Source organism: Vulpes lagopus, chromosome 11 (assembly GCF_018345385.1).
Source record: "Vulpes lagopus strain Blue_001 chromosome 11, ASM1834538v1, whole genome shotgun sequence".
NCBI classification, from domain to species: Eukaryota; Metazoa; Chordata; class Mammalia; order Carnivora; family Canidae; genus Vulpes; species Vulpes lagopus.
Genome location: NC_054834.1, coordinates 49854860 through 49882783, shown reverse-complemented (window position 1 = coordinate 49882783; position 27924 = coordinate 49854860). Strand labels below are relative to the sequence as shown.

Sequence of the window (27924 nt, the reverse complement as noted above, 5' to 3'; positions counted from 1 at the left end):
GAGGGCGTCTACGCGGGCAGGGGACAGGGCTCCTGGAGGACACACCCGTGGAGGGCGTGCTCCCACCCCTGGCTGAGGCCTGTCCCTGCAGGGGTCTGGGCGCACCCCGGGGCCCGGCCATGCTGCCTTCTGGGGGGAAGCACTATGCCCATGGTTCCTGGGGGATGCCTGTGTGGGGTGTGCTCCTGAGGATCCAGAAAGAACCCCGAGAAGGCAGGTGTCCTTAGCTGGGAGAAATCCAGGGGGGTAGAAACATTTATTTCGACAACATGGGGCAGAGAAAACACCTGGATACGCAACTCTGAACACAACGCGCGACACACGGACGGAAGCTGCTGGGAGCCCCAAGCCCCACAGGACAGGGCAGCCCGTGGCCGGGCAGTGGCGGGCTCCAGAGTGCCTCCTGCAGAAGCCCCGGGGACCGGGGACCCCCCAGCACACACACAGCTCTTAGTTCTTGTCTTTCTGCTGCAAAGCCGAGAGGATGTCCCGTGGGACTTGGCCTGTCATGAGCCGTGGGGCCCTGGCTCCCCGCACTCCAGCGTGGAAAGCGCGGATGCCAGCAGTTGTGCGAGACGTGTGGCACCGACGACACCGTGCACCACCGGAGCCCGCCCAGCCGCCCAAGGGAGCCAGCGCACATGGCCGAGCAACCGGGGGCTCCGTCCAGAGCCGTCCGGGGGGGCGAGCACCGGCGGCCTAGCTGACGAAGGCGGCGACAGCCACCAGCTGCAGGGCGGCCTCCAGGCCGTGCAGCGCCAGGCGTGTGGCGCCAAGGATGGAGTCGGCCCGCAGCACCAGGGTCTGCCAGAGAAGGAAGTGGGCAGACAGCAGGGCGCTCCCCGCGGTAAGGACCAGGCTGATGGCCAGTGGCACCTCCGCCTCCGTCAGGTTGCCCTTGGTGCCTGGAGAGCAGAACAGACATGCGAGTGGGCGCCGGGACACCCACCGAGCCCTGCGTGTGCCCGGGAGGGCGGCAGCTCATCACCGGCAGGGCCTCCAGATGCAGCCCTGAGGGCCTCCTGGAAGAGGTGCTGTTGTGGCCACCACGTCACGCGTGAGCGGTCAGAAAGCAAAGTGCCATGGGCAGCCCCCGTGGCGCAGCGGTTTAGCGCCGCCTGCAGCCCAGGGCATGATCCTGGAGACCCTGGATAGAGTCCCATGTCAGGCTCTTGGCCTGGAGCCTGCTTCTCCCTCTGCCTGTGTCTCTGCCTCTCTCTCTCTATGAATAAATAAATAAATAAAAAATTAAAAAAAAAAAAAAAAAGCAAAGTGCCACAAGGGGCTGCGTTCTCCTCGTGAGGGCAACTGCCAGCTGCAGCCATGATGTTCCATCTCTGCCTCTGGGTCCGCTGTGGGCGCGGGAGAGGGGACTTGGTTTTCTAAAAATGGACCCAGTTGCTTTCTGACACCTTTCTCTAATTCCAAGTGGGTGGAGGAAGTTTCTTTTAAAGTTTCCAAAAACAAAGCACCTGGGCAGCCTTCGCTCAGGGCATGATCTCAGGGTCCTGGGATGGAGCCCCACATGGGGCGCCCTGCTCAGTGGGAAGCCTGCCTCTCCTCCCTCTGCTGCTCCTCCCACTCCTGCTCTCTCTCTCAAAATAAATAAGATCTGTAAAAAAAAATTTCCAAAAATATTTTTCTCTGGGCTAAGGGCAATTCTGGAGTGCGTTGGGCACACCTGTAAAACACAACTGGGGATTCTACGAATGGGTCAGTCACGGGAAACGCTGAGCCCCGGCTGCTGGAGGGGAGCTGGTGCCCCGCGCCACCTGCCGCCCCAGGGGCGTGGGCTCGTCTGCGCCAACGATGCCCGCAGGGCCCCCCAGTGCTGCGGGGGTGACAAGGGCGCGCGCCTGCGACTTCGCTGGTGGGCGTCGGCGTCGCTGGTGCAGGTGGGCGGAATGTGCTGCTGTGCCCCGGCGGGGTGCAGGGCTGGGGAGCTAGCTGTCGGGCACCACGAGCTCTTCCCGCGTGGGTGCTCCTACACACGGTGGGCGCCCGCTGCTGAGCGCCGGAGGGTGGCCTGTGGCGGCGCGGGAGGCAGAGAGGGCCAGAGGTCTGCACCCGGGTGGGGCCCACGTGGTCGGAGAACGCAGTGGGGAGCAGCCCATGGGCCCCGGGGCTGGACGGAGGAGGCCCCGCCGCCCCGTTGGGGCCGAGACGGAAACTGCAGGTGCTTCTCCTCCAGGCTGCTGAGGCCAAGGGCAGGGGAAGGAAGGAGGGGAGGGGACTCGGGGCCCCGGTCAGCTGGCCAGGCTGCGTTCTGGCCTCAGCGTTCTCTGCTCCCCCGTGGCTTCGGGGGGACAGGCTTCCACGCGGAAGCTCCCCCCTCCCCCTGGTGCCGCTGCGGTTCTGCCTCTTGAACGAGGCTTCTGAATACACGGATCCTCAAGGACATCGTACGGCGAAGCCCGTAAGTGGCCAAGCGGAGGACACCAGTGACTCCAAGAACCCCATTGTAAGGGGGGCCTGTTTCGAGGCTGTCAGCGTGGGGGCTGGGAAGTCTGCAGCCCCCATACTACGTGGTCTTGCGTCCACTCACCAAGATATAACCGAGCCACTTCCAGAATCCCTGTCAGGAGCAGCAGACTCAGGTCAAGCACCAGGTGAGGATAAGGATAAGTGAAAACCTGACCTGCAGAACAGTGGGCAACAGGGCGGGGGCCCAGTTACGGGGCTGTTGCGGGCCACAGCGAGCACACCTCCCCGGGCCTCCGCGACAAGGACTCACTTTTATATATGATCAGGAGCAGCGTGGCCAAGAAATACAGGGCATCATACGCCCCACTCAGGCAGAGGAGCATTTGCAGAGACACGGACGAGAGCTGGCGGCAGCGGTTAAGGACTCGCGGGGGCACCCAGCGGGGGCCCTGCCCATGCAGCCACCCGCCCGGTGCTCAGGGGCGCCCTGCCTACGGGCCTTCCACCCAGACTCCTGGCACCCCGGGAAATGTCCTAGCCTGGAGCAGGAGGGCCGGCCTGTCCCTGGCAACCGCGGGCGGGACAGCCTTGGAGCACCAGGCTTCCCCGGGCCCCGGGGACAGGAAAAACTTTTTTTCATTTTCTTCAAAGAAAATATTCTTTTTTCATGCAGTTAAACATCTACCAACCTTCCCTGAGAGCCGTACCCCTTAGGTCCACGTGCGGTACAGGGGGTCTGGGAGTCCAGGGTGAGGGGTCCGGGCTCTCTTGCTCCGGGTGGCTGGCGGGGGGCACGCAGACCCCCCCAGACCCCCACTTGAGGCGCAGGGCCGCGGCGGAGGCGCGGAGCCATCGCACCTGTTAGTGAACGTTCCTCCTGCTTCAAAATGGAATTTCTACTCAGAACTCATAGAAAAGGTGGGGGCGGGCGCTCAAGGGAGCAGAAAGCAGGAACTCAGGAGCTGCCTTCAGGTGTGCAGGGGACCGTCCTGGGGCGGCCTGGGGACACTGCAGAAGGATACCACCGTGGACGACGCTCTCCCTGCAAGAGAAAGCACGGGAGTCGGTGAGGCCCCGGGTCTAAGCTGGGCTGCCCCGGGCCATTCCCAGCGTGACGGGGGACCTGGCTCGTCCCTGTACCCCATACGGGCAGACAGAGCCCCCTCTCCCCGGGCCGGCGGCCAGGTCCCCTCCAGCAGCTCGGCATCCGTCCCCCAGGAGGAGCGGGCAGGTGACAGCCCCCGCCTGCTGCTTCCTGCCCCCTGCCCCCCATGGGATCACAGGGGGCCTTTCCTGACGCAGAGCCACGGCTTTTCCTTTGTAACTGACGGCGGTCGGTTGCTCTCCTCGGGACTTTTACACGTGGCCCCAAACCCACACAGGAACTTCCTGAAGTGGCGGCCCCATCTCTTCCAATGGCGCGCCTCTGGGACCGCCTCGCGTGGCGTCCGGCTTCCCCTCATCTCTCCCCTCATCGCACAAGGACACCCCCTCTCCCCGCAACAGTCTTTGCGATCACACATTGTGAGTTTGCTTTGACGAATCCTCCAATCAAACGTGTCCCGGGGCAGGTCCCCGTCCCAAGAGGCGCGCTCATGGCACAACTGGGACAGGTGGAAACGCCACTAAGAACTCAGACTTGGGCCACAGGCCCTGGAGGAGGCTTGAGCGAGCAGGACGGGGCACGAACGGCCGGCCGCGCTCCATTGGGGGGAGCTCTCAGCCGCGGTGGGTTTTTGTGGGGACGTGAGGGCAGATGCGGGCGTCCCGTGGAGTGTCGCTTGGCAGGGGTCCCAAACGGGTGAGCACGCGGACAGGAACAGACTCAGAGCCCAGCGTCAGGGGCGGCATGCCGGGCAGGGAGCGGGAGGCTAGGCGGGCGCCGCCAGGTTCCCGGCACCGGCTCTCAGAACCCACCCATGCCTTTCCAGGCCTGCTGAACTCGGCCGCCTGGACACTGGCCGTTACTTGGGTGGATTTCACATCAAGTGGGGTTTCCCTCTTTTGATTCTTCTCTGGAAGGTTGGCTTCAAACACCGCAAACCTACGTGCCAGCCAACTGCGGTCACAGATCAGACCGCGGGGGCTCAGAACGGAAACGTAGCGTAAAGCCTTAGGTGATACAGGACGTAAATGACTAACGCTGAAGGTGGCTGCAGTCCGGGTGGCTCCTTCCCAAGCTCGGACCTGCTTCTAAGCGTGGCCGTGGCCTCGGGACCGAGCGGTTTTCGTCAGCGAGTTGCAGGAATAACAATACGGCCCTGAACAGGTGTCTGGGAAGAACAGGTGCGCCCCGAGGTGCTATGCCAGCGTCACGGGCCCGGTCCGTTCTGGGGGGAGCTCTCCTTCCAGCAAGTGAAGACACTGCACGTTGCCAGGGGCCTTCCGCAGAGGGGGGCCGCGAGCCAGAGCCCAGCGCCCTGCTGCCGGCCCGCTTCCTGGCTCTGAACCAGACGAGGGAATTCGGGCCGAGCCACACAGCTGCCGCCCGCTGCTGCCCTGCCTCCCCGTTACACCCGCGTGCACACCAGAGCTGTCGGGTTTGCTGAGTGCTCGGTCCTGTGCCGGACACAGTGACGCCGGGACCCTGGTGACCCCACCAGCAGGAGCAATGCCTGCAGCTGGTGAGGCCTCTGCCGCCCAGCGGGAGGGGCACGGGCGGTGCCAGCTCTCACAGGCCCACGTTGCCCAGCGTCCTGCACACAGTCCTGCAAACAAGCAGCTCGACTGACAAGCTCCTGCCCACGTCCGGGCTCCCGGCCCCTCACCCTCTGCAGTGCAGCTGCCACAGCCGTCCGGGCTCCAGGGGGACGCTCAGAGCCCCTGGCTGGGGTCCAGGGCAGCACGCACGCAGCCCCCCAGGGCTGGCTGTGGGAGATGGGGGCACCCCCTGGGGTCAGCCAAGGGGCACAGGGCACCCACTAGGGTCAGCGGGGGGAGGGGGGGATGGGGGGCCACCCCCGGGGTCAGCGGAGGGCACGGGGCATCCCCGGGGTCAGCGAAGGGCGCGGGGTCCCCCCCGGGTCAGCGGGGGCAGGTGGGGCCCCAGGGCCGGCACAGCCGGGCGTCAGCGCCGAGGGGCAGGGCCGCGGGAGGACGCGGGGCGCCCAGACCCCGACCGCGAGCCGCCGCCTGTCCGTCCCCGCGGGAGGAGGCGGGACCGCGCCCGCCCCGGAGCCCCCCGCCAGGCCCTGCCCTCACCTCGCCGCGCGGCGGCCATCTTGCCGCCCGGCCCCGCCCGCCGGGTCCGCCGCGATCCCGACAGCCTCTCGGCTCCACGCTCTTCGCGTCCCTTCGGCCATTTTCGCCTCTGCTCGAGAAGGGGCCGCCGCGCTTCGGGAGTCGATTCCGATCCGCGGCCGAGGCCCGTTCAGCACGTCCGGCAGCGCTCGGGCGCCTCCGTAGAAGAGGAGGTGGAGAGCCGAGGCTCGGGGTCCCAGGCTCGGGGCCGCTCGGCTCCGCTCGGCTCCGCTCGGCTCCGCTCGGACGGACTCGGCTCCCGCTCGCGGCGGGGCGGGCGGAGCCTGAGCGAGAGGGTCTCCGGGCCCGGCCGCGCTGCGTCGGAGGCCGGCGAGATCCCGCCCCGCAGACGGCGGCCGCGCTGCGGGGAAACGGGGCGCGCAGGCCTCCGAGGCGCTGAGGCCGGGTAGCGCGGGGCCGCTCGGAAGGCCTCGTGCGGCCTCGGGCCACCTCGGACCGACTCGGCTCCGCGCTTCGGGCCGCCTCGGCCCTCCTCGGTTCCGGACTCTTCCGCCTCGGCGCGTCTCGACTGGGCCGCTTCGTGCCGGTTCGGCCCCTGTTCGGGCGGCCTCGGGTCGTCTCGGCTTGGCTGGCAGCTTCGGGCGGCCTCGGCTCGGCTCGGCTCGGCTCGGCTCGGCTCGGCTCGGCTCGGCTCGGCTCGGCGCGGCCCGGCTCGGCTCGGCGCGGCTCGGCGCGGCTCGGCGCGGCTCGGGCGGCCCTGCTCGCGCTGCGCGCTTCGGGCTCGGTCCCGGCCTTCGGGCGGCCCCGGCCGGCGCCTTCGGGCGGGCTCGGCGGAGTCCGGATGGAGGACTCGGACTCGGCCGCCAAGCAGCTGGGCCTGGCCGAGGCGGCGGCGGTGGCGGCCGCGGCCGCTGTGGCGGCGGCGGCCGCGGCCGCGGCGGGAGGCGAGGCGGAGGAGCCGGTGCTCAGCAGGGACGAGGACTCGGAGGAGGACGGAGACTCCGAGGCAGAGCGCGAGACGCGGCGGGTGACGGCCGTGGCGGTGATGGCCGCCGAGCCCGGGCACATGGACATGGGCGCCGAGGCCCTGCCCGGCCCCGACGAGGCCGCGGCGGCCGCAGCCTTCGCAGGCAAGTGCCGCCCGCCCGCGGTTCCCGCGCACCTGCCCACCTGGCCCGTGCACCCGTGCACACCTGCCCACCTGGCCGGTGCATCCGTGCGCATCTGGCCCGTGCCCCCGTGCGCACCTGTCCTGCACGCTCTGCCTCCCACACACCTGCCCTGCCCGCGCTCCAGCGACCAACCTGCCTCTGCTCCCCCAGCACATGCCCCCCGCATGCCTCACACCTACTTCGTTGCCCTGACGTTCCTGCACGCCTGTATGGTGTCACCAGCCTGGCCCTGACCAGCCTGCACACTTCTTCCCCGACCTCCTTACCTTGTGCCAGCCTCACTCCCTCTTGTGAAGCACTCTGCGCTCCTTCCAGAACCTTCTCAGCACCTGTCCCTTGCTCCATTTTCTCTGCGTCTCCCTGGCACTGGTGATACTGGGGGCTGGGGGATTAGTGGAGTGGGGATCAAATGTGGATGCTGGCCTGGAGGGGCCTGCTGGTGGCTGTGCCTGGTCACCTGGAATGCTAAAGGCCAGTTCAGGGGTGACCTGAGAGCTGGGGAGCAGGACAGTGCTCACCCAGCTTGGGAGGCCCTGTGGCCTTTGGTAGCAGAGGCCAGCACGTGGGTTGTCTCCTCAGATTGCCCTGCTGGTCTGTCCCTGCCTCCCCAGCCCCGTTTCGTTTATGGATCTTCCCTCCGCACTAAGGTGTTCCTGGCCAGTTGCTTTCCCAGGGAAAAGCCTGTGGTTTTGTGTCTCGTCACAAAGAACATTGCCAAGTGTCGTGACCCAGGGAGCCTCAGAGCGCCCCCTTTAGAAGTAGTGCCTCCCCACACTGCCAACCCACAGCTGTAGAGACTTTCCCAGGGTTGTGCCCATCCCCAACTGGGAGCTCCCCGGCAGCCCTCCAAGACTCGGGAGTGTGTAGGCGCCCTGGTGGAGTGTCGTGTTGTCACTCTCCCCCACGGAGCCTCCAGGTCTGGGACGGACTGCGGCCTCCTGGGTCCTGGTGTCCTGGGTGCCCGGCCAGGTCCTGCTGGCCCCTGAGCCGCCTGTCTGTGGTGGGCTGCTTGGCGTCCTCGCAGGATGGGGAAGAAGGCTTTGTGGCTGCTGGAGCTTTTGGTTCTCGTAGCTAAACTGGTTTAATGTCGGGATTTTACGGACCATGAAGTGTTTCTTCAGGTTTTTGTGTTTTTTTTGCATGTTGTTTTGGATGCAGAAAAGGAATGGGTTACTATTCCTCATGGCCTCAGAGAAATGTTTTTCCTGGAAATTGCATCGCTGTGTTTTTGCATGTGTGAAAGCAGTACAGCTTTCCTGTGGGACGTTCCGAGGTCAGGTAGTTTCCCGGGGGAAGTAACTTGGGGACCTGCTGCCCGTCTGAGGCCGCCGCCTCCAGGCACGCAGCTGCTGGGCCCAGTGGAGTGTGCTCAGACAGGACTCTCCTCGGCCGGGGACACGGCGCGTTGTCTGGTGGAGGATGCGGACGGGCCACAGGTGTCTCAGTGCAGTTTGGTGGGCGCTGGCCTCTTGGGACAGGCTGGTAGGTGCTGAGCACCCCCCACGTGCCCGAGGCTGCCTAGGCACTGGCTGTGCTAGAGTGCTGGGTGGTCCAGGGGGCCCACAGCCCAGCCCGGACCGGGCCCGGAAGGAAAGCAGGAGGGGGGCGGTGAGGGAGGATGGGGACCTGCCTTGCCCTGTGCCGACCTGGAGGGGCAGCCAGTAAAGGGGGGACTGTGTGTCGCTGGCACTGCGGGTGTCTGCTCGCAGGGTGATCACAGGGTGTGCAGCCTTGCTGTATGGTTTCCTCCTAAAAGGGTGCGAGAAGCCCGGGGGCGGTCTGGCCAGGCCTGCTGCTGTCTTGATGGGGCCTGGCGGGGGTGGGGGTGAGGACCCAGGTCACCTAGGCTGTGGGTGGGAAGTGCTGAGTGAGAGTCCCTTATTGGCAGTGCAGGCACCTGATTGAGAGATGCTGTTCTGGGGCTCAGGGCAGGCCTCTGGCTCTGAGCGTGCGCCGAGTCAGGCTCCTGTGTTGCAGAGGTGACCACTGTGACCGTGGCCAACGTGGGTGCCTCCGCAGACAACGTCTTCACCACGTCCGTGGCGAACGCCGCCTCCCTCTCGGGACACGTTCTGGTAAGCCGCCCTGCCAACACTCTTCCCCCGACCCCAGAGGTCTTCCCGAGCCCGGGCTCGCCCGGAGGCCCGCCCTGGGTTCCCTGGCGCTGGGAGGGCTGCAGCTGCTGCTCTGCCCTCAGGCCGTGCTCGTGTCTCCTGTCCCTGCCAGATGACCGCACACGGGGGACCCCCCTGCAGCCTTGCCAGGACCACTAGTTAGGGTCTGTTTATGGCCTTGATCGCACACCTGGGATGCTGTATCCCTGGAAGCAAAGTTACTGTCGTTGGCATGGGAACAAACAGGAAACTCACCCTCTTACGACAGCAGACTACAGATTTAAGAGACTTGCTTTATTTCCTAGGGCGTCGGAACGCATACGAGCTGATAGCCAGGTGATACTTTCTTGCAGATTCTGGTTTGTCCTCTGATCTAGAAGGGTCTAGAAGGGAGCGACGGTGCCTCCTGGGTGCGGTCGGGAGACCCGCAGACTTAGTCTGAGCCAGACGAGGAGCTGGGTCTTACGGATCTGTGTATCCTCCTAGGCCTTAACAAGGATAGTGTTTTGTGACTCATAAAGGAACACACAGCATTCTCTTTTCCTGGTAGAGGGTTGCGTGTCTTCGGCGATTTAGACACAAGCAGTGTTGACGTCCTTACTGGGGCGTTGACCCTCCAGGTGTAGGGGCCCAGGCCCTGGGTGCGTGTGCACCAGTGCGCGTATGCTCAGGGCCCCGGGGGTCCCTCGACTCCACTATGAACACGTGCTCACTTCCCCTGATTGGATTTTCAGGTGTAAGAAAGGTCTTTTTAGTTTGCCCTCATCGGCTCTGTTCTCAGCACGAAAGCATCAGAGCACCCCAGAATGCTGGGTTTGAACCAATGGCTCGGAGTGTTGCCTGCCCCAGGGCTGTCTGGGCAAAGCCTCAAGTGTTTGCCAGAGGCCCGTGAGGCGTGTGCCTGGGGACGGCAGGTGGTCTCCGCTCCAGCAGGGCCCAGAGGGGTGTGGCTCACCCGGGGAGCAGGGCAGCTTGAAGGGCCAGGCCAGGCCGGCGCGGAGGAGATGGGTGCTGTCCCCGTGGCAGCAGGGCTGGGGGGCCCCGTGGCGTGGGAGGCCCTGGTGCCTGGTGGCCCAGGCAGAGCTGTGCACGGGGCACAGGCGCCAGAAGGGAGCCCTGCCCCAGACCCCAGCTGTGACTTCTCCGCGCCCTCCCTCGAGGCCTGTGACCTGGCAGGAGCTGCCCCAGTAGACGTGAGCGTACTTCCTGGTTCCAGGGTGTCCGGGGGACGGCTTTGTTCCTTGCCCGTGGCCCGTGGTCGAGAGCGTTTGCTCAGGGCCACCCCGGCGTAGACTCGTGTGTCCTGTTCTCGGCTCTGTGTTTAGGAGAGGCCAGGGGGCCGGGGGGTCACCTTGCCGAGGTGCTTACTTAGCGAGGACCGCATCCTGCTGCACCCAGCAGCAGGCTCTGCGCCGCTGTGACTCGGCTCAGGGAACGCCCCTTCCTCCAGTCTGGCAGGACGGCGCTGCAGATCGGGGACAGCCTAAACACCGAGAAGGCCACGCTGATTGTGGTGCACACAGATGGGAGCATCGTGGAGACGTCGGGGCTGAAGGGGCCGGCCGCTCCTCTCACCCCAGGTGCGCCCTCCTGCCCCGGGCTTGCCGGGCACCTGTCAGCCACAGGGAGGGGCAGCTGACTCCCTCAGTTATTTCTTTTAAAGATTTTATTTGGGGTGGGGGCAGAGGCATGGGGAGCAGCAGAGTCCCCACAGAGCAGGGAGCCCGACGTGGGTTGAGCCTAGGACCCCGGGATCGTGACCTGAGCCTCAGGCAGGGGCTTCACCCACTGAGCATCCCCCCACCCCGGCCCCCTGACTTACTTATGTGGGTATTTGGAGTGTAAACGTGGAGTAGAGAGAGTGGGATTTTCTGGGCTGACAAAGAGCTGCTCAGAGCCGGAGGGGGCGGCCGCGGAGAACCGCTGAGAGTCCGAGGGGTGGTGGTTCCCTCCCGGGGGCCGGGGGCGTGCCTGGCGCCCCGAGTCTCACCACACTGCCTCTGCCCAAGGCCCTCAGTGCCCTGCGAGTCCTGCGGCTCCTGGCCAGGACAGAGGCGGGACCAAGTATAACTGGGACCCATCAGTGTATGACAGCGAGCTGCCCGTGCGCTGCCGCAACATCAGCGGGACCCTGTTCAAGAGCAGGCTGGGCTCAGGTGAGGCGGGGCCGGCTATGGGGGCAGTGCTGACCCGCGGAGGTCGGGAGCAGGGGAGAGGCGGGGCACCGGCACAGCCCGAGTTCCCAGCCCAGTGGGGGAGGGGACAGTCGTCCCCAGGTCCGAGTGACACGGCTGCTTGGGGCTGCGGTGCCGGGGACGCTGCGCGGGGACGGAGCCTGTCCAGACGCTGTCCACGGGACGGGGAGTGCATGTGGGCCCAGGCCGGGCCCTGGCATCGGTGGGCGTCCGCGGGGAGCCGGGTGCGAGGGGCAGCCCACGTCCACTGTGCTGGTCCCGCGTGTCGTTTCAGGAGGCCGGGGCCGGTGCATCAAGCAGGGCGAGAACTGGTACAGCCCCACAGAGTTCGAAGCCATGGCGGGACGAGCCAGCAGCAAAGACTGGAAGAGGAGCATCCGCTACGCAGGCAGGCCGCTGCAGTGCCTCATTCAGGTGTGCGGGCTGCCCTCCCATGTCTCAGCACAGGGCTCCCGTCGCTGCAGGAGTATCTCCCCAGGCGTGGGCCATGGGTCCTCTGCCCCCAGACCCTGGGGCCCCGGGCCGGGCACCCGCCTCCGCCCGACGGCGGTGGTCCAGGAGCGCACGAGGCAACACGGGAGCTCCAGTTAAGGCGCCTGTGCCCTCCGAGAGCCTGACTTCCCTCTGCCTCGGTTTACACATCCCAGGAGGAGAGGGCTTCTAACTGCTGTTTCCAGCTTAGTGCTTTGGGGGTTACTCGAGAGGTCATGCCCGTAGAATCTCTCCGTGACCCCAGTAACAGCCTCGTGCCGAACAGAGGTGTGGGGACGGAGTGTCTGGGAAGGACAGGGTCTTACCTCACGGGTGGCAGAGCTAGTTGTCCCCTAGTGTGGATGGCTCACACGGGAGGCCGACTCCCCACCTACTGCGGGACTCCTTGACTTTCAGGACGGGATCCTAAACCCTCATGCTGCCTCTTGCACCTGTGCCGCGTGCTGTGACGACATGACCTTGGTGAGTCGCCAGGAGGTGACCGGTCGTCAGGCTCGCTGAGCAGCTGTCTGCTCGCAGGCACTTCGACCCTCAGCCCCCCGCCCCGCCCCGTCCTGCTCCCGCTGCTGCGCACGCATCCCCATGTCCCTGGTGCCCCACAGCATAGCTCAGATTCTCACTCAAATTCTGGCTTTCCGACGTTCCTCTGGGGCCCTCGGGGGTGTGCGAGGCTGGCCCCACGGGGCGGCCGGAGCACGCGGACGGGGCTTGTCTGAACACAGAAAGCCCCTGCAACGTCACCATCGTAACCCCAAGACCAGACACACGCTTTCTTTTTATGGTTGTGAGAAGCATATACGTGCTTTTTCATAACGTGCTTTTTCATAATCTATGTTTTTAAATGTTACTTCTTAAAAATACCACGTTGAAGTTATTTATAAGGCCTTTAATGTTCTTTGAAATACTTCTTTATCCTAGATCTTTCTCAAGGAGTTAGTCTTGAAAAGAATAACTATTTTTCATGGATTTTCACATGTGCTGCTGTGTTGTTTTCAAAACCGTGATACTGGTCTGTAACGTATGAATATCCCAGTCTCGTTTCAGCCTTTCTTAGCATTGAATTCTGTTTTAAAATGTATTCAAATTTTAAAAGCTGCTTAATGAGGTTTCCTGATTTTATTTTGAATACTCCTCTGGTTAATCATTAGAAGATACGAAAGAACGTTCAATTGGAGAGACATCATATTCTTGGGTGGAAAAGTGAAACATCTAAAATTGTCTAGTTCGTGTAAGGACTAAACGTGAATCTAATGGCATCGACGATGGGATATTTCTATGAAAATTAAATGACTTTAAAGTTCACCTGGAGAAGCTGGTCGTGAGATTCTCGGGGATCTCGTAGGGAGAGACGCGCCGTAAGAAGGAACTCATTCCGTGCAGAGGTTGAGGATACTTGGTAGAGTGATTTGCAACTACTCCAAAACGCTGAAATACGTGTCAATCTAACAGAACGTGTACCGACTCCGAGTATGAAAACCCTAGAAGGTGCCGTGGGGGCGGTCGGAGAAGCCTGCGGGATGGCGGGCAGCGCGGAGCCGCCGGTTCTTCCCATGGGGTTCTTCGGAGCTTTAAGCAAGCTAATTTTAAAATTTATATGAAAAGGTAAAGGAAATAGGACAGCCAAAGTAACTTTGAGAAAATGACAAATTGGAGGAGTCCCAGCACACGCCGGTTAAGCCCTGTCCGCTGCTGTCATCGTGAAGATGTGTCCATGGAGCAAGAGGCCCACATGCACTCGCACACCAGCTACTGACACAACCAGATGGCCCAGGGCCTAGACACCCGCTGTATACACAGACGACTGTAAAATGGGCCACAGATTTAGATTTATCCAAAACAGAAAACTAGCGGTTTTGGAAGAAAATGGGAAAACTTCATGGCCTCGGATTTCCCAGACGTGAAACCACAGGCACAGTCCGTGAACTAGAACTTGGTGACTCTAACGCCTCGGTTCTTCCCCGCGAGGGCGGCAGTAAGGAGCCCGTGCACCTGCGCTCCAGCCTTCCTGAAGCTCAGCGGGGCAGCAGCGTCCCCCCGCCAGCCCTGGCCGAGCTGTCGCGGGTGAGCAAGAGCGCACTGCCTTCCCGCGCCCGCCTCTCGAGGCCAGGCTCCACCAGGAGCGGCAGGGCGTGCAGCCTCCGAGCATCCCCCCGGCTTCCAGGGGGAGGTCCACGCTGGGGAGGCCCTGCCCAGAGCCACCGCCCTGACAGTCACGGGGGCTGCCCCGGCTCTGCAGCAACGCCGGTGGACTTGCATCTCTGTGTTGCTAGAACACGTCAGACGCAAAGAAACAGAAAGCGCGAGGCACGCAGAAGAAAAGCAGCGGCCGATACGGCCCAGACGTCGCTGGGCCCAAGGCCTCCCGGCCCCGTCTGCGTTCACAGAACTGAGGGAACCCATCTGAAGAACCACGGAAGGTGTCTGCTCAGGTGGCCGCCGCAGGGCCCCACCGACGGGGCGGGGCCTTCGACCCCGGAAACAAGTTTTCTCCTGGCTCTGAGACTGGACATCCCAGGCGAGGCCCGCTGGCAGCAGGCATGGTGCCGAGTGTCCCACGGCAGAGGGAGCCAACCCGGGACCCCTCGGATCAGGGCCCCCACAACCCCCCCCCCACTGCGGATCCAGCCAGGGGGGTCCCGCCTCCCTTGCTCAGAGCCCAGCAGGAGCGTCTCCACAGTTGGAGAATATCCACAACAGGATAGGAATTACAAAAAAGAACTAAGTGGAAATTCTAGAATTGAAAAATAGAAGACCTGAGTGAAAAATTGTGTGGAAGGGCCCACAGCACTGAGGTCCCCGTGGTTCCCATGGGTCTCACGCCCCCAGTGTAGTGACGCCCAGCGAGATGCTCCAGCCGTCGTTCCCAGCACCCCCTGCCCCCCCTGCGAACCCCCCCACGATCACCGGCCGGTCTGTGCTTGCTGGTGGGCTGAGGTTTCCCCTGAACTTAGGGACCTGGGACCACAGTGCCCCCTCCTTCCTGCCGGAATGTTCTCTCATTTCAGGCAGGGGGCTCTCCTTTCTCCTGGAGCAGTCCCTCTTTGTTTTGTCTTCTAGTGGTTCCTAAACATTCCATATGTTGATGAGGCTTTTTCTTGCTTTCAAACAGCGTTGTTCGTATATTTTAAAAAATGTTCTTTCTGTCATTTTAAGGAATTTAGGGCCTGAGAGGCTGGTCTTTGCAGCTTCCCTCCTCAATGAGCCCTGTGCTGCCGCTGGTGCCGGCGGGAGATGGCGTGGGGCAGCTCGTCCTCCCTGCTCACTGTGCCTCTCCCCGCAGAGTGGTCCGGTCAGGCTCTTTGTCCCCTACAAAAGGCGCAAGAAGGAGAACGAGCTGCCCACAACCCCTGTGAAGAAGGAACCCCCCAAGAACATCACGCTGCTTCCCGCCACGGCTGCCACTGCCTGTGAGTTTGAGCAAGGTGCAGCCACGGCCCCTCTGACCCTCCGACCCCTGGGGCTCACTGTTCAGAGCAGCGGACACCCTCTGGGTGCCCCTCGGGGGGCTCCCTCATCTCCATAGACTCCTTCGTGTGTGCCCTGCATGTATTTCTTCGTGACACAAACCAGAGCAGCGCCTGCTTGATAGGGGCGTCGTGGGACCACCCTCTCAGTGAAGGTTCTGGGGTCTTGGTCTTCACAGCCCTAGGCATGTGCCTGCCCGTGTGTGGCCCACAGTGTTGTCTCACACACGGGAGGACAGACAGAAAGCCTGGCTGAACCGCAGAATGGGCCACAGGGATTTACAGATGGGGCAGGGCAGTCTTGCGGGCAACGTGCCAGCAGTGAACACCTGTGCTAGGTGCCCGCAGAGGGTGTGAACTCAGGGTGACCTGGAAGCACCTGCAGGTGGGGCAGAGTTGGGGGGATGGGAACACTTGTAGGTGGGGTTGGGTTGGAGGGCCAGGAGCACCTGCAGGAGGGGTGGAGTCGGAGGGATGGGAGCACTTGTAGGCGGGGTCGGGTTGGGGGGCCCGGAGCATCTGCTGGTGGGTTGGAGTGGGGGCAGACCCTGGGGAGCACCTGCAGGTGAGGTGGAGTGGGGGGGCGGTCCTGGGAGCACCTGTAGACGGACTGGGGGGGGGGCCGGGAGCACCTGCAGGTGCAGTGGAGTGGCGGGGAGGTCCCCGAGGTAACGCAGCAGCAGAAGTGCTGGGGGTTATGTTTTCTGCTGAGGCAGTTCCTGCCTCCGTTGCCGGGTCAGCCGTGCGGGGTCACCGAGAGCCCGCCGTCCATGCCGCCCCCCCCCTCCCGAGTCTCCTGCAAGGCAACACGGGCCTCTGCCCGCCCTTGCAGAGGTGCCTGGGGCATGTGCCCTGGGCGAGCCCAGTGGTAAAAAGTGCTTCTGCTTTTCCAGTCACCGTGACCCCCTCAGGACAGATCACTACCTCGGGCGCGCTGACCTTTGACCGGGCATCCACCGTGGAGGCTACCGCCGTCATCTCCGAGAGCCCAGCCCAGGGCGACGTCTTCGCGGGAGCCACGGGTGGGTTGTCCTCGGCACTGCCCGCGGCTGGGCAGGCCCGGGGTGCGGGTCAGTGGGTGTCTGCCCACTGCTGCCCTCCGCCAGTCGTGCACACGAGCCCCAGGAGCCACGGCCAGAAGGTGGAGATGTGGGGGAGGGGACTGACCGTGGGGACTCTACGGTGACCTGTATGCCCCCCAGCTTCTTGGCAGACTCCCCATGGGTGGTGCAGCTGCAGACACCCGAGATGTCGGGTCACCTGGCTGTCTTGTTCCTCTGGTCCCCGACAGTGCAAGAGGCAGGTGTGCAGCCCCCGTGCAGGGTCGGCCATCCGGAGCCCCACTACCCTGGCTACCAGGACAGCTGTCAGATCGCGCCATTTCCAGAAGCCGCGTTGCCAACGTCTCATCCCAAAATAGGTTGGTCCGAGAGTTCACGCTCACGGTGCTGTGACCCTAGGACCGTCTCCCCACCCTCCAGGACGTCTTGGGGGTGTCGTGCGGTCACGACGGCGCCTCCATGCTTTTCAACATTTAAGGAGAAGTTCCATTGGAGAAAGTGTGTTGATTTCTTGTTTTATCTTGCTTTCCCCCCATTGCAGTGCTGACCTCCCTGCCGGCCTTGGCGGTCCCCCCCTCCACTCCCACCAAAGCCGTGTCCCCCGCCGTGGTGAACGGGCTGGAAATGTCCGAGCAGCGGAGCTGGCTGTACCTGGAGGAGATGGTCAACTCCCTGCTGAGTACGGCGCAGCAACTTAAGACGCTGTTTGAACAGGCCAAGCAGGCCAGCTCGTACCGGGAAGCCGCCGTGGCCCAGGCCCGAGTCCAGGCAGATACAGAGCGCAAGGAGGTAGGAGCCGGTCGGCCTGTGCACACGTGTTGCTGGACACTCACCTGTCTCGGACGTGAGTGTCCTTTCAGACTTCTGGCAGCCGGTGAAGATGTGCCTCGGGTTCTGTTGAGTTTGGAGAGGCGCCTTCGGGCTGTCTGGTGGGACATGTGCGTCTTCCCGGCCCCAGGGGTGCCGGCATGGGCATTTCCCTTCCAGCTTCCAGCACATTCTTCAGAAGTAGGATCCTGAGTGTGGCGTCTGGGTTCATGGAGCATCGGGACACGGCACTTTCCCACGGCAGCTTGTTGCTGCAGCACAGAGAGGGGCTCAGCCCCGCTGGCTTTTCGTGTGTCCTTCAGGTCGCTGATGGTGTCTTCGCTCCGCAGGGGCCTGACCCCAACCTGGCGTAGCTCAGCGTGGCCCCGGAGATGGTCTGCAAGCCAGCTGCGATGCGCAAGGGTGGAGGTGGAGGCTGGGGTGCGTCGGCCACGCGGGTTTGTTGTTTAAGAGTTTATGTATTAGACTGAGAGCCCGGGGGGCGGGGGACAGACTGCCCTGAGCAGGGAGTCTACGTGGGACTCGATCCCAGGACTCTGGGGTCATGACCTGAGCTGACGGCAGATGCTTCACTGACTGAGCCCCCGGCGCCCCCCGTGCTGTGTTCTTAACAGAAGCTTTTCCCCCTTACAGTCCAGGTGGACTTGGTTTCTAAACAAAACTCAGATTGATTTTTCCATCAAATCTATATGTGAAAATTTCTGTTCGTTTATTCTTTTTGTAGATCAGAGGAAAGGAGAGTTTTTCAAGTTCTTAACTTTTTATTAATATTATTTTTAATATTCTATGTATTTATTCATGAGAGACACAGAGAGAGAGAGAGAGAGAGAAGCAGGCTCCCAGGATCCTGACCTGAGCTTAGGCAGCTGCTCAACCACTGAGACCCCCGAGGCGTCCTGGTTCTGAATTTTTTTAATGATCTCCTAATTTTGCTTTTCCAAACAAACAAAGTGCTACTCTCTTCCTGAAGGAAATAAATGTAAAACATTTTTTAAAAAATTACAATTCTAAACTAATAATCGACAATGAATTTTATAGAAAAGAGAAAAGCAGAGAAAAACCTTGATCTTTTTACCCAAAGACAACGACTGCGAGGTTCTCAAACCTTTGAGACTTTTCTAGGCTTCTTAGTGTCGTTGGTCTCCAACCGAATCCCGGCCCCGTCAGAGACCCCGTGGTGCCGCTCGTGCAGTTCGGCCCGGCGGCAGGTGCGGAGCTGCAGGTGCGGACCTCCCCGGCGTCTCTGGGGCACAGGCCGCTGTGCGTGGGCTGCGCCTGAGGCCCTTTGGCCCACGCAGGCCGCCCCAGCGCCTTGAGGACCCCACCCCGTCGTGCGGCCCTGCCTCGGTCTCTGGCTGCCGCGGGACCCCGTCCGTGTCTGGCGGTCAGGGCAAAGCGTTTGCTTTCCCGCGGTGCGGTTACACCCGTGGAGGGGGACGGTGGTGGTGTGGCAGGCGCGCTGGCAGCTCCCTGGAGCCAGGAGGCCGCCCCGCGGACCCACGGCCACATGGGGAAGCGCCTGGGTGGGTGGTGAGGCAGACGCGTGGGGGGAAACTGGCCAAGTGACTTCCTTGGGAAGGAGCACGTGGGCGGTGGAGCAGACCTCTGGTTGCAGAGGGGCAGGTGGGGGCACGTGGAGCGCTGGAGCACGGAGGGGGATGTGGGCACGCGTGGGGCGCTGGAGCGCGGAGGGGGACGTGGGGGCGCACTCTGGGACAGATGGCTCATGTGGGGGGCGCTCCTACAGGCAGGTCACTGCGTCCAGGGCTTAGCTCCCCGGGAGACCCTCCCGTCCACAAGGCCCCAGCAGACCCGTGGAGGCAACGGGCTAGGGAAACGCAGAGCCGGGTTGCCGTGGGGTCTTGGTTCCTCACCGTGGACAGCTCCTCGCACAGCCCCGTTTCTCTGCTGCTGCAGCTGCTCATGTTGCCGTGTGCTGACCGGGGCTCTGGGGGTGGTGAGGCCCCGGCCAGTGCTTGTGCACCCCCTTGGGGCCTGTTGTCGCGGGGCATGACCACCCGCGTGTCTATGTGGTGCTGTCTCTACACCTCTGCCCACGTTTAAATTGGTTATTTGCGTTTCCTCAGAAAAAGTGTTTCAGGGGTGCCTGGGGATTCACTCAGGGAAACGTCTGCCTCTTGATTTCAGAGGCCTCTCTGGGTGTGGACTGTCTTTAATTTTTAAAAAAGCAGTTTTATAAAGGGAATATGATTGTAAGACGTAGAAGTTACGGTTGTTCATTGGATCCCCTACCAAGGCAGCAGGTCCTGCTCGAGGGGCCGAACACAGATGGTTGGGGTGCCTCTCCCCAGGCACAAGGGGCCTGGGGATCATTTTAGAGGGTGAGGAGGGCATGTGAGCTGTGAAGACAGCGTGGTCCTCCCCCGTGTCCTGGAGCCCAGGCCTCGCACAGCGCAGCAGCCGTCCCCACGGCTGGTCGTCCAACTGTCCAGCAGCATCCTTCTGGGGAGGAGCAACGCCTGCACAGCTGGCCGGACGGTGTCTAGGGGATGAAACGGAAGGAATCAGTGTCTTGCTGATTCAAACTGCACAGAAGCATTGATTGGAAACAGCCATTCGTGCTCTTATCAGGACGATCGCTAGGCTGTGGCGTCCCGGCCGGTGGCCTGGTCGGCATCCCACCTGGGCTTGACCAACGGAGGCCAGTGTTGGGGACACCCTGTGCTCCTCACGCTGCCCCCCCCCCCCCCCGCCCGGCCCAGGATGCAGCTCCTGACAGCACTCCTCACGCCGGAGTCACAGCTTCACTCTGGTGAGGACATGTGTGGGGAGAGCATTCTTCTAGTTTTTGATTTTTCATTGGTGATTTTTGTGGATTTTTTTTTCAGAGTAAAATTTGTACATGACGTAGCCACATTTTCTCTCCTTGTAAGAATTCTCCAGTGACAAACGGGACGGGCGTGAAAGACAGGAAGACACAGTGGAGGTCCTTTACCCCGTGCCGGGGGTCGCAGCAACCTTCAGGGGGTGCAGAGCTTGGCGGGAGCTTGATGCAGGGCTGCTGCGTGTTTTGCCTCCCACAAGCATGAGGTCCCAGGCTCCCAGGTCTCACTCAGAGGGTCCAGAAGCTGAATTCCCATCGCGAGATGTTGATGACACGGGGCCAGTGTCTTGCCCGGGGCTGGATTGGTGAGGTCGCCACTCTGCAAGGCGGGGCTTTGGGTTTTATTTATAATTTTGCATATTTTTTTAAAGAAAGAAACTCGACACAAAATCCCTTCATCCTTCCCATCACATGGGGCGGAAGAACATGAAGTGTTCTAATGGGAGGGCCGCGCCTGGGCCTCCCTGTCCCCCACGCCTCCCCTCCCCACACCAATCCCCCGCCCACATCCTGTGCCTGCGGACTTGGAGCCAGGCAAGTCTGTGCTTTGTCCACAGCCGCAGAGGGGCTGCGTTCCTGCAGAAGGTCACGGCGAACCAGCGCGTGATCCAGGGCTGGAGGGTGAGGGGGACACCGCGGGGCTCTGGCCTGCAGATAGCCTGCAGACCTCACGCACAGACCCCAGTTCTGCTCACAGGGGCAGCCATACCTGGACGCTGGGCTCCTGTGACACGAGGGGCCCCCGCCTGCACGAGACCCCGTGGGAGCACACTCTGGGGGACGTTGTGCGGCCTGGAGGGGTGCAGGAGGGCGGGAAGGCCCCCACTCGAGCCGCGGTGGGGCGGGCAGGGCCATGACCGTCCAGGCTCTGCCGCAGGGAGAGCGCCAAGGGGCTTTGTGCTGAGGACTTGCCATGGGGTGTTTGACGTCAGGTCAAACCTGTGTGGACACAGGTCTCGCCCGGGCTGCTGCCATCGCAGGTGGTCCCACGGGGTGATGACCGTGGGCGAGCGCCAGCCGGGTGGGAAAGGCCAACGCTGCCGCCTGTTGGACTGGAAGACCCTGGTGGAGCCCCAGGAGCATTGGGGGGTCGGGGGACACACGACCTGGGAAGGCCGTAGGGGTCAGGAGGCGGTGGCTCAACCTGCCTCAGCTCCGTGGGCCAGACTCCCTGCTTTGACAGTTTATTTGGAATTACAAGAAAAATCAAATTCCGCCCAGCAGAGGCAATTCAGGATTTCGCATTTTTCATCACGAGTCACTTGCATTCGTGCGTGATTAGCTCAGCAGAGATTAAACAGGGCAGAAGAGCAGATGCCTCCCGTCAAGGGCACAGCGTCCAGCAGAGGCTGGCTGGAGGCCTGGGGGTGCTAGGCCCCTGGCACGGCCCTGGGGTGGGCCCGCTGCTCCCGGCCTAGCCGCGTGCTGGTCATGCTCGCGGGTAAGGGCTCCGTGTAGCACCTGCGCCTGGACGGTCAGCGGGGCCGGGGTGGAGGCAGGGTGCCCGTGGTGGCACAGGGCGGGTCCTGGAGGGGCCTCTTCCTGGCTCAGACCCCCCCACCCTCATCGGGGCACAAGGGGCTCTCTGGTGTGTTTTCTCCAGGGCACTGTCCCCTCGGGGCCCCTCCTCGTGACCTGACATGACCCCAGTGGGCCCGGCCCCAGAGGCTGAGCATAGGCATTTGGGGGGTGCGTCCCGGCTGTGCGTTTCTCCTCCAAAGGTGACTTTCCCCTTTGCACATGGAGCCACTGCGCCCGTACCTCCTGGGGTGCACCTGGGTCCCATCCCGTCCCCTCCTGGGGCACCATGCAGTGGGTGCAGGATCTCGGTGGATTTTTGGAATTCTGCATCAGAGGCTGTTTTCCCATGTTTGTCCGTGTTGGCCTGGGCTCCTTTGCCTGTGTTTTATCCTCTGCGTTAGACCTGAGGCCCGCGTGCCTTATTTTGCTCATGTGTTTGTGCCTTTGCCAGGTGGGGGCTATGGGTGGGGGCTCCGGCCTGGCCCCTCCAGGCGCTTCCTGGCACTGGACGACCCTGCAGACCCAGGAGCCCCGGTCCCTCCACTGGAGGATGGTCTGGGGAACCAAGTCCCGGGGCCGCAGGGGCATCGTAGCTTCTAGGCCCCTCGACAACACCTCGCGTGTGCAGACTGCCCCGTGTTTCTGTCTTCATCTGTCCGTCTCTGTAGCTGAAGGGCCGGGTCCATGTCGCCATGGCTCAGTCCAGTGCCAACCACTGCATTGTTTTTGGCTAAATGATAATTCCCCCACGGTGTGCGGGGCAGGCCGCAGAGCTGAAGGCACGGTGCTGGAGGCGCAGCCCCGCTCTGGCTTCATCCCGACGTGTTGGTTCCATTCGGAAGCTCTCCGCCTCCCCCAGCCCCGCTGGGCACGCCGTGGGTGTGCGGCGTGCGCGGGCACCTTCCTGCGGAGCCTCCCCTCTGCGAGGGCCTCACTCAGGTGCAGTGCAGTCCGGGGACGCCCTGCTCCCCCGGGGCATTTTCGTACGAGGTTACGGGCGGCCCTTCCCTTCTTTCCTCCCGGTATTGTGTCCTACGAGGCGGAGGCGGGTGCGAGCTCCATGACACCCTGGATTCCGGGTGACGCTTATGTCTGGAAGGGAGCAAGTGCACAGCGGGGGTGGTTTCACGAGCGGAGAAGCATAGGGCCGAGGGTGGGCGGGGGAGCCCGCAGCCCCGGGGCACCGCTTTGGCCACGCCACTGCCCTCAGGTGTGGGCGGGTGACCTACCACGTGGATCCTAGGTTATTTGGAGAGCTGGCAAAGCGAATGTTTCCGGGAACCGTAGAGACTGGCCGTGCTGGGGCGCACGTGGCGGCTGGTGCCAGGCATCCAGAAATGTGCTCCGTCTGCCCAGGCGCGGGCGGCGGTACGGGGGACTGGGCGCCCAGAGCCCGGAGGAGACCCCAGTGCAGGGGGAGCGGGGCGGGCGTTGCAGGTGCCGGCCGTCTGACCGGGAGCGGCCCCGTGACACTGACCAGCCTGTGTCCTTCTTCCAGCAGTCCTGTGTCAACTGTGGCCGGGAGGCCCTGAGCGAGTGCACCGGCTGCCACAAAGTCAACTACTGCTCGACTTTCTGCCAGCGCAAGGTGGGTCCTCGCCCCTGTGCCCCTCGCTGTCACAGGAGGCCCCCCGCCTGCCCCCGCAGCGGCCTGTCCGCTGCGTCCTGCGTGCCCGGCGTCTGGGGACTCCCTGCAAGCCCCAGAGAAGCCCCCGTGGCGGGTACTGTGGCCAGGCCCCGGGGGGGGGGCGTCCTGCCCCGAGGCTGCCCCTGCCCACGCCTCCCAGCCCCGGGCGCTTGGGCCTGGGGCCCAGAAGGCGGCTCTGTTTCCACGGCTCGCCGGCATTTCCGGTGGGGGTTGTAGGTCAGGGGCATTCAAGGCACGGGGAGCTGTGAGCAGCCACGAGGAGCCGTAGTGCACTGTGCTGGGGGCGCTTGGCAGGCCCGTCGACCTCCCGCCGCCTTTCCCAGGCGCACCTGTGCCCACTGACGGCGCTGTCCCCACCAGGCCCTCGCTCCCCAGCCAAGTGTCGCGGGTGTGACAGGTGCTGGGCACGGGAGGGGGCGTGATGGGCACCCGGCGAGTCCAGTGGGTGTGGGTGCCTGGGGCCACCCCGCGGGGAGGACGGGGCGAAGTGTGAAGAAGTTGCCCACTGCTCTTAAGGACCTGGGGGAAAAGGAAAGTATCTCAAAGTCTTTCCTTTTGGCTCCAAAAATTGTTTCCTTTCATGGATCTGCAAAGAAAGCTTTTCCTACGTTGCTGCCCCAGTCTCCTCCCTACACCTCTGGCATCTAAGCAGCAAGCCCAGCTGTGCTGGAGTTACCGACATCTTCCTCTCTCCCCCAGCTCACTGGGCTGGATGGCATGGACTGTTTGCTGACCTCTGTTCTCCTAGGGTATGGGAGGTGGGCGGTATCAAGTTCTCTGGCCTCTTCCTCCTGCTCTCCAAAGGAGATTCCCATTTCTCCTCAGCCCTTGTCCCTGGCTGTGTTGCAATGGACCACAGATAGATGGACTGAGGGTTAGGTGAAGGGGAAGTTTGGCAGGGAGGCATGCAGGTACTGTGAAAATCCTTCCCTCTGCTCAGCTCCATTGGGAGAGGGGGTTGGGTTTGGAATGTAAGAACAGCACAATAAATTTGATGTTTCAGGCAGTGGCAAAAAAAAAAAAAACAACCAACAACCTGGTGCCACCCCGGACGGTGCCTGACAGCATCCTGCACCCAACACCTTGGTGGCCCGTGGTGCGTCATGGGGCCAGACCTGCCTCCCAGCTGCACCCGTAAGCCCCTGGCCCGTCTGTCGCTGGCTGGCCTGTCCGGCTGTCTGTCCGTCCAGAGGTTTAGGACCTAGGACTCCAAGTCTGCTCTCCCCTGACAATGTGTCAGGATTTTGCACCGAGGAAGGGGCACCTTGGGGCAGCGGCCTGTGCTCAGGGCAGCGCGGGAACCCACGCGGCGTGGGCAGGAGGGAGGTGGGCCCGGGCTGGTTCCCGGCACCTTCCCTGAGCGTGAGCGCGCAGGAGGGTCCGCGGGTTGGTTCTGTTGTGACCCGGGTGGGTTCCACCTGTGGCTCCATGTGGCTGTCAGAACTCCCTTCTGGCATGGATGCTGCGAACTGTGTCCATAAAGACGTGCTCTGGGAGTATTTACATAAACTGATATAAAAATAATTTTAAAAACTGTAATTCTCACGTTGGACCCAAAGTGAGCACTAGACGGGGTTGGAGGAGACGGGAGCCTGAGCTCGCGGTGTCGCCCTGAGGGCCACCTGCAGTGCTCTGTGCCCCTGGGAAGGGGGCACGGGCGTGACAGCCGTGGGTTGGCCCCCGCCCCACAGCATAACCATGTCCTGCACGGCGGTCATCTTCGCGGAGGTGTAACGGCCACGCAGCAGCCCTCGCCCGTCTCAGGGCACCATTCGCTGATGTTTCAAAACGTCCACCGTAGTTGTGCAAATACCGCGGTTCCGTCTTCGATCCGCTCGTCTCCCCCGAAGCACCCCGGGCCCTCCCCAGCCGCCGGGAACCGTGACCCCACTCTAGATTGCCTTCCGTGGGTGCGCCGGTGGCAGGACCCGTGCTGTGCAGTCTCGGCTCATCCGTCCCATGGCATGTGTGTCACCGCTTCGCTCCTCTGGCTTCCTCACTCATGAGCCGCCGGCCGGGGCGCATTGAGGTCCTGATGGTGCGGCGCCTCCGGGAGGGCTCATGGTCCTGCATGCCGTCCTGTGTGCCGGCCCGCGGCACGGCCTTGCTGCGTCTGTGTCTGTGCTCGGCTTCGCTGAGAAAGTTCCCAGCTGCTTTGTCATCGCCTGCACCTGGCCGCGGCCCCGCACGAGTGGGCGCGCCCCACTGGTGCCCCGTGGTAGCGAGCGTCCTGGCCGCGTTAGGGGCTGTTGTGCCTCGATCCCGCGGCAGGTGCGCCCTCCCCATGCCCGGAGGCCAGTTGTGCATCTGTTTTAGAGAAATGTCTGTTCAAACACCTTGCCCACGTGTGAGTTGGGTCGTTTCTCCCATGGGCACGGAGGCTCCCGTGTCCTGGAGGACACGGGTCCTTCATGGGATCCCTCGCGGACATTTCCTCCCTGCCTGTGACTTGTCTGTTTCCTCAGTTGTGTCATCTGCAGGGCAGGATGGGGTTTAGATTTTACTCACTTATTCACGAGAGACATAGAGAGAGGAGAGACGCAGGCAGAGGGAGAAGCAGGCTCCCTGTGGGGAGCCCGACGCGGGACTCGATCCCGGGACCCCAGGTCACGCCCTGGGCTGAAGGCAGGCGCTCGCCACTGAGCCCCCCAGGGCCCCCAGGGCAGTTTTTAATGGAGATCACGCTGTGGGTGTTGGGGCTCAGAACCGCCTCCTGTTTTCTCTTAAAATGTCTCTGGTTCCCACTGTTGAGTTTGCTGTGCCCCACTTCGGGCAACGCCGTGTGTGAGAGCCGTGGCCCCGAAGCCCGCCTGCGGCAGTTCACAAGCGGTGGAGACTTACAGGGTGTATTTTTAGGTAACTTCAAGTTAAAGTTTTGTTTTCCTGATATAATGATTCAGATGTTGCTATTTTTTTTAAGATTTTATTTATTCATAAGAGAGAGAGAGGTAGAGGGAGAAGCAGGCTCCATGCAGGGAGCCTGACGCGGGACTCAATCCCGGGTCCCCAGGATCACGCCCTGGGCTGAAGGTGACGCTGAACCACTGGGCCACCCGGGCTGCCCAGATGTCGCTATTTTATTGTAAAGCGGGGACACTTCTAGGAAATCGGGAAAACAGGGCGGCACAGAGAATCAGCCGCTGTCTGCCATCCAGGGAGCCACCCTGTGGGCGTCCGGGTGCCTCTGTGCCCCAGGGTTTGTGTTCGTGCCCTGTCGTTCCCTCACCACATGCCAGCCTCCCGTCCAGGGTCACGTCTGATTCGACTAGCACGCCCTCATTTGCCCGCCGAGCCCCGGTCGGGCTGAGGTGGCTCCACAGCCTGGGCCCGGCTCCAATCGCAGCATCCGCCCCCTCGGGCCTCCAGGCAGCTCCTCGCCGGGAGCTGACGTCGCCCATCGCTCCGTCGCGTCCTGACCCTCCCGTGAGCCGCGGCCTGGACCCGGCTGTGGACCGCGGCTGCGTCCAGCTCTGTGGGCACCAGCGCAGCTGCACGTGTCCTCGCGCGTACGATCGCCTCTGGGGCGTGTCTGGGAGCAGGGGGCCGGGTGGCCTGCCCGAGCGCTGCAGGCCCCCGTCCCTGCTCCCCGCCGCCAGGGCCCCCACTAACGCACCGTGTGTTCTTCCTTTCAGGACTGGAAGGACCACCAGCACATGTGCGGCCAGTCGGCGGCCGTCACCGTCCAGGCGGACGAGGTCCACGTCACGGACAGCGTGATGGAGAAGGTCACCGTGTGAGCTGCGGGTCCCTCCACGGTGCCGCGGGGCTGCTGCACGTCTGGGACCTCGGGGGACGTTAAGGAGAAGAAAACACTTGCTGGTCAAGTTGTTAACAGACTTTCAGTGACTGCGCCGTTGGCAATGAGCTCCCGCCGCCCGGAAGCCTGAGGGAGGCTGGGGCAGCGGCTGGTGGACGCAGGCCCCGGCCCTCGGCGCCTTCTCACGGTGCTCTTTTTTATCGCCTGGATCGTGAGCATCTGGTCTCACCCCAGTGCGTCGTGTGCTGTGACACACGTGTACATAACATGTCTGTCAATAAAGCTGCCGTGACTCCGGCGCCAGCTTCCCAGGTGCCCAGCAGGTGGGCGGGCCTCAGGTCGGGTTCTCCTGACCCTGCGGTTTGGAGGTCGCAGCCCCCAGGCGTGGGCCCGCCAGAGCGTCCTCCCTGCGGCCGAGGTGGGAGCTCGGCGTGGGCACCGCCCCAGGCGCGTGGGCCGTTCCTGTCCCGTGCCTGAAGCGATGGCACCAGGTTGGAACCCAGGGCGCTCGGGGGCCAGCACATTTGGGCCCTGGGAACAGGACCTGCCTCCCTGCTGACCAGCACTGGCACCCGAGGACCAGTCCCCCACGTTCCGGAAGCTTCTGTGGGTTTCTGGAAATGCCCTCGTGGCTGTGGAACGCCTGGCCCGCCGTCTCCGTTTCCCCAGCTCTCCCGAGGCTCGGAACAAAGAAGGCCAAGACCCCCGTGGAGAGATGCACGTCTGTGGGTGGGCAAGCCGGCAGCCGCCAGGACCCTCTGCGACGTCACCCAGGTCCACGCTGGCCTCAAGTTTCTGTGAGCCGTGTGCTCGGAGGTCACCCCCAGCCCGGCACCCTCCCTGGACTCCTACTTCGAGAAAGTTCCAAGTCTGCAGAACTCTGGAGCCTTGGCTCTGGGATGCAGCCACGGCGGGGGCTGAGGGGGCCCGGGGCGTGGTAGGAAGGGGGTGTGAGTGCCCACAGGGCCTGGGCCCACCCCCCACTCTGTGGACCACGCGGCTTCTCGGGTTTTCCTTTCCCAAGTGTAACACGTACCCGAGCCCTGTGCCCGCCGCTGCCTCCCGGAGCTGAAGGCCGAGAAGTCTGTGCGATGGGGCGTGCACTGTTCCCCGCAGGGCGCCCTCCTCAGTGCACGCCCAGGGGTCCATTCCCATGGGGGGAACGAGCCAGAGGGGGGCACCTCGCAGCTCTTGGCGGGTCC

General features: G+C 63.1%; 2 protein-coding genes across 3 annotated transcripts; one reads left to right on the top strand and one right to left on the bottom strand.

Moving 5' to 3' along the window:
* Positions 1–237: 237 nt before the first annotated feature.
* Positions 238–5780, bottom strand: TMEM80 (transmembrane protein 80). The gene is made up of 5 exons (XM_041723324.1): positions 5626–5780; positions 3447–3466; positions 2735–2828; positions 2546–2638; positions 238–905 (listed from the first exon to the last, which is right to left on the bottom strand). Exons 1-5 carry the CDS (start codon positions 5642–5644, stop codon positions 700–702), a joined length of 432 nt encoding a protein of 143 aa, XP_041579258.1. The 5' UTR covers positions 5645–5780; the 3' UTR covers positions 238–699.
* A 579-nt stretch (positions 5781–6359) lies between these two features.
* On the top strand, positions 6360–27019 carry DEAF1 (DEAF1 transcription factor). Of its 2 annotated transcripts, none has more exons than XM_041723322.1 (12): positions 6360–6755; positions 8775–8872; positions 10362–10491; positions 10921–11067; positions 11381–11520; positions 11995–12060; positions 14879–15005; positions 15956–16084; positions 16354–16482; positions 16665–16912; positions 22819–22905; positions 26598–27019. In XM_041723322.1, exons 1-12 carry the CDS (start codon positions 6467–6469, stop codon positions 26700–26702), a joined length of 1695 nt encoding a protein of 564 aa, XP_041579256.1. In that variant the 5' UTR covers positions 6360–6466; the 3' UTR covers positions 26703–27019. The 2 variants fall into 2 exon arrangements, with proteins under 2 accessions (XP_041579256.1, XP_041579255.1); XM_041723321.1 differs by having other exon boundaries at positions 22816–22905.
* The last annotated feature ends 905 nt before the right edge of the window (positions 27020–27924 follow it).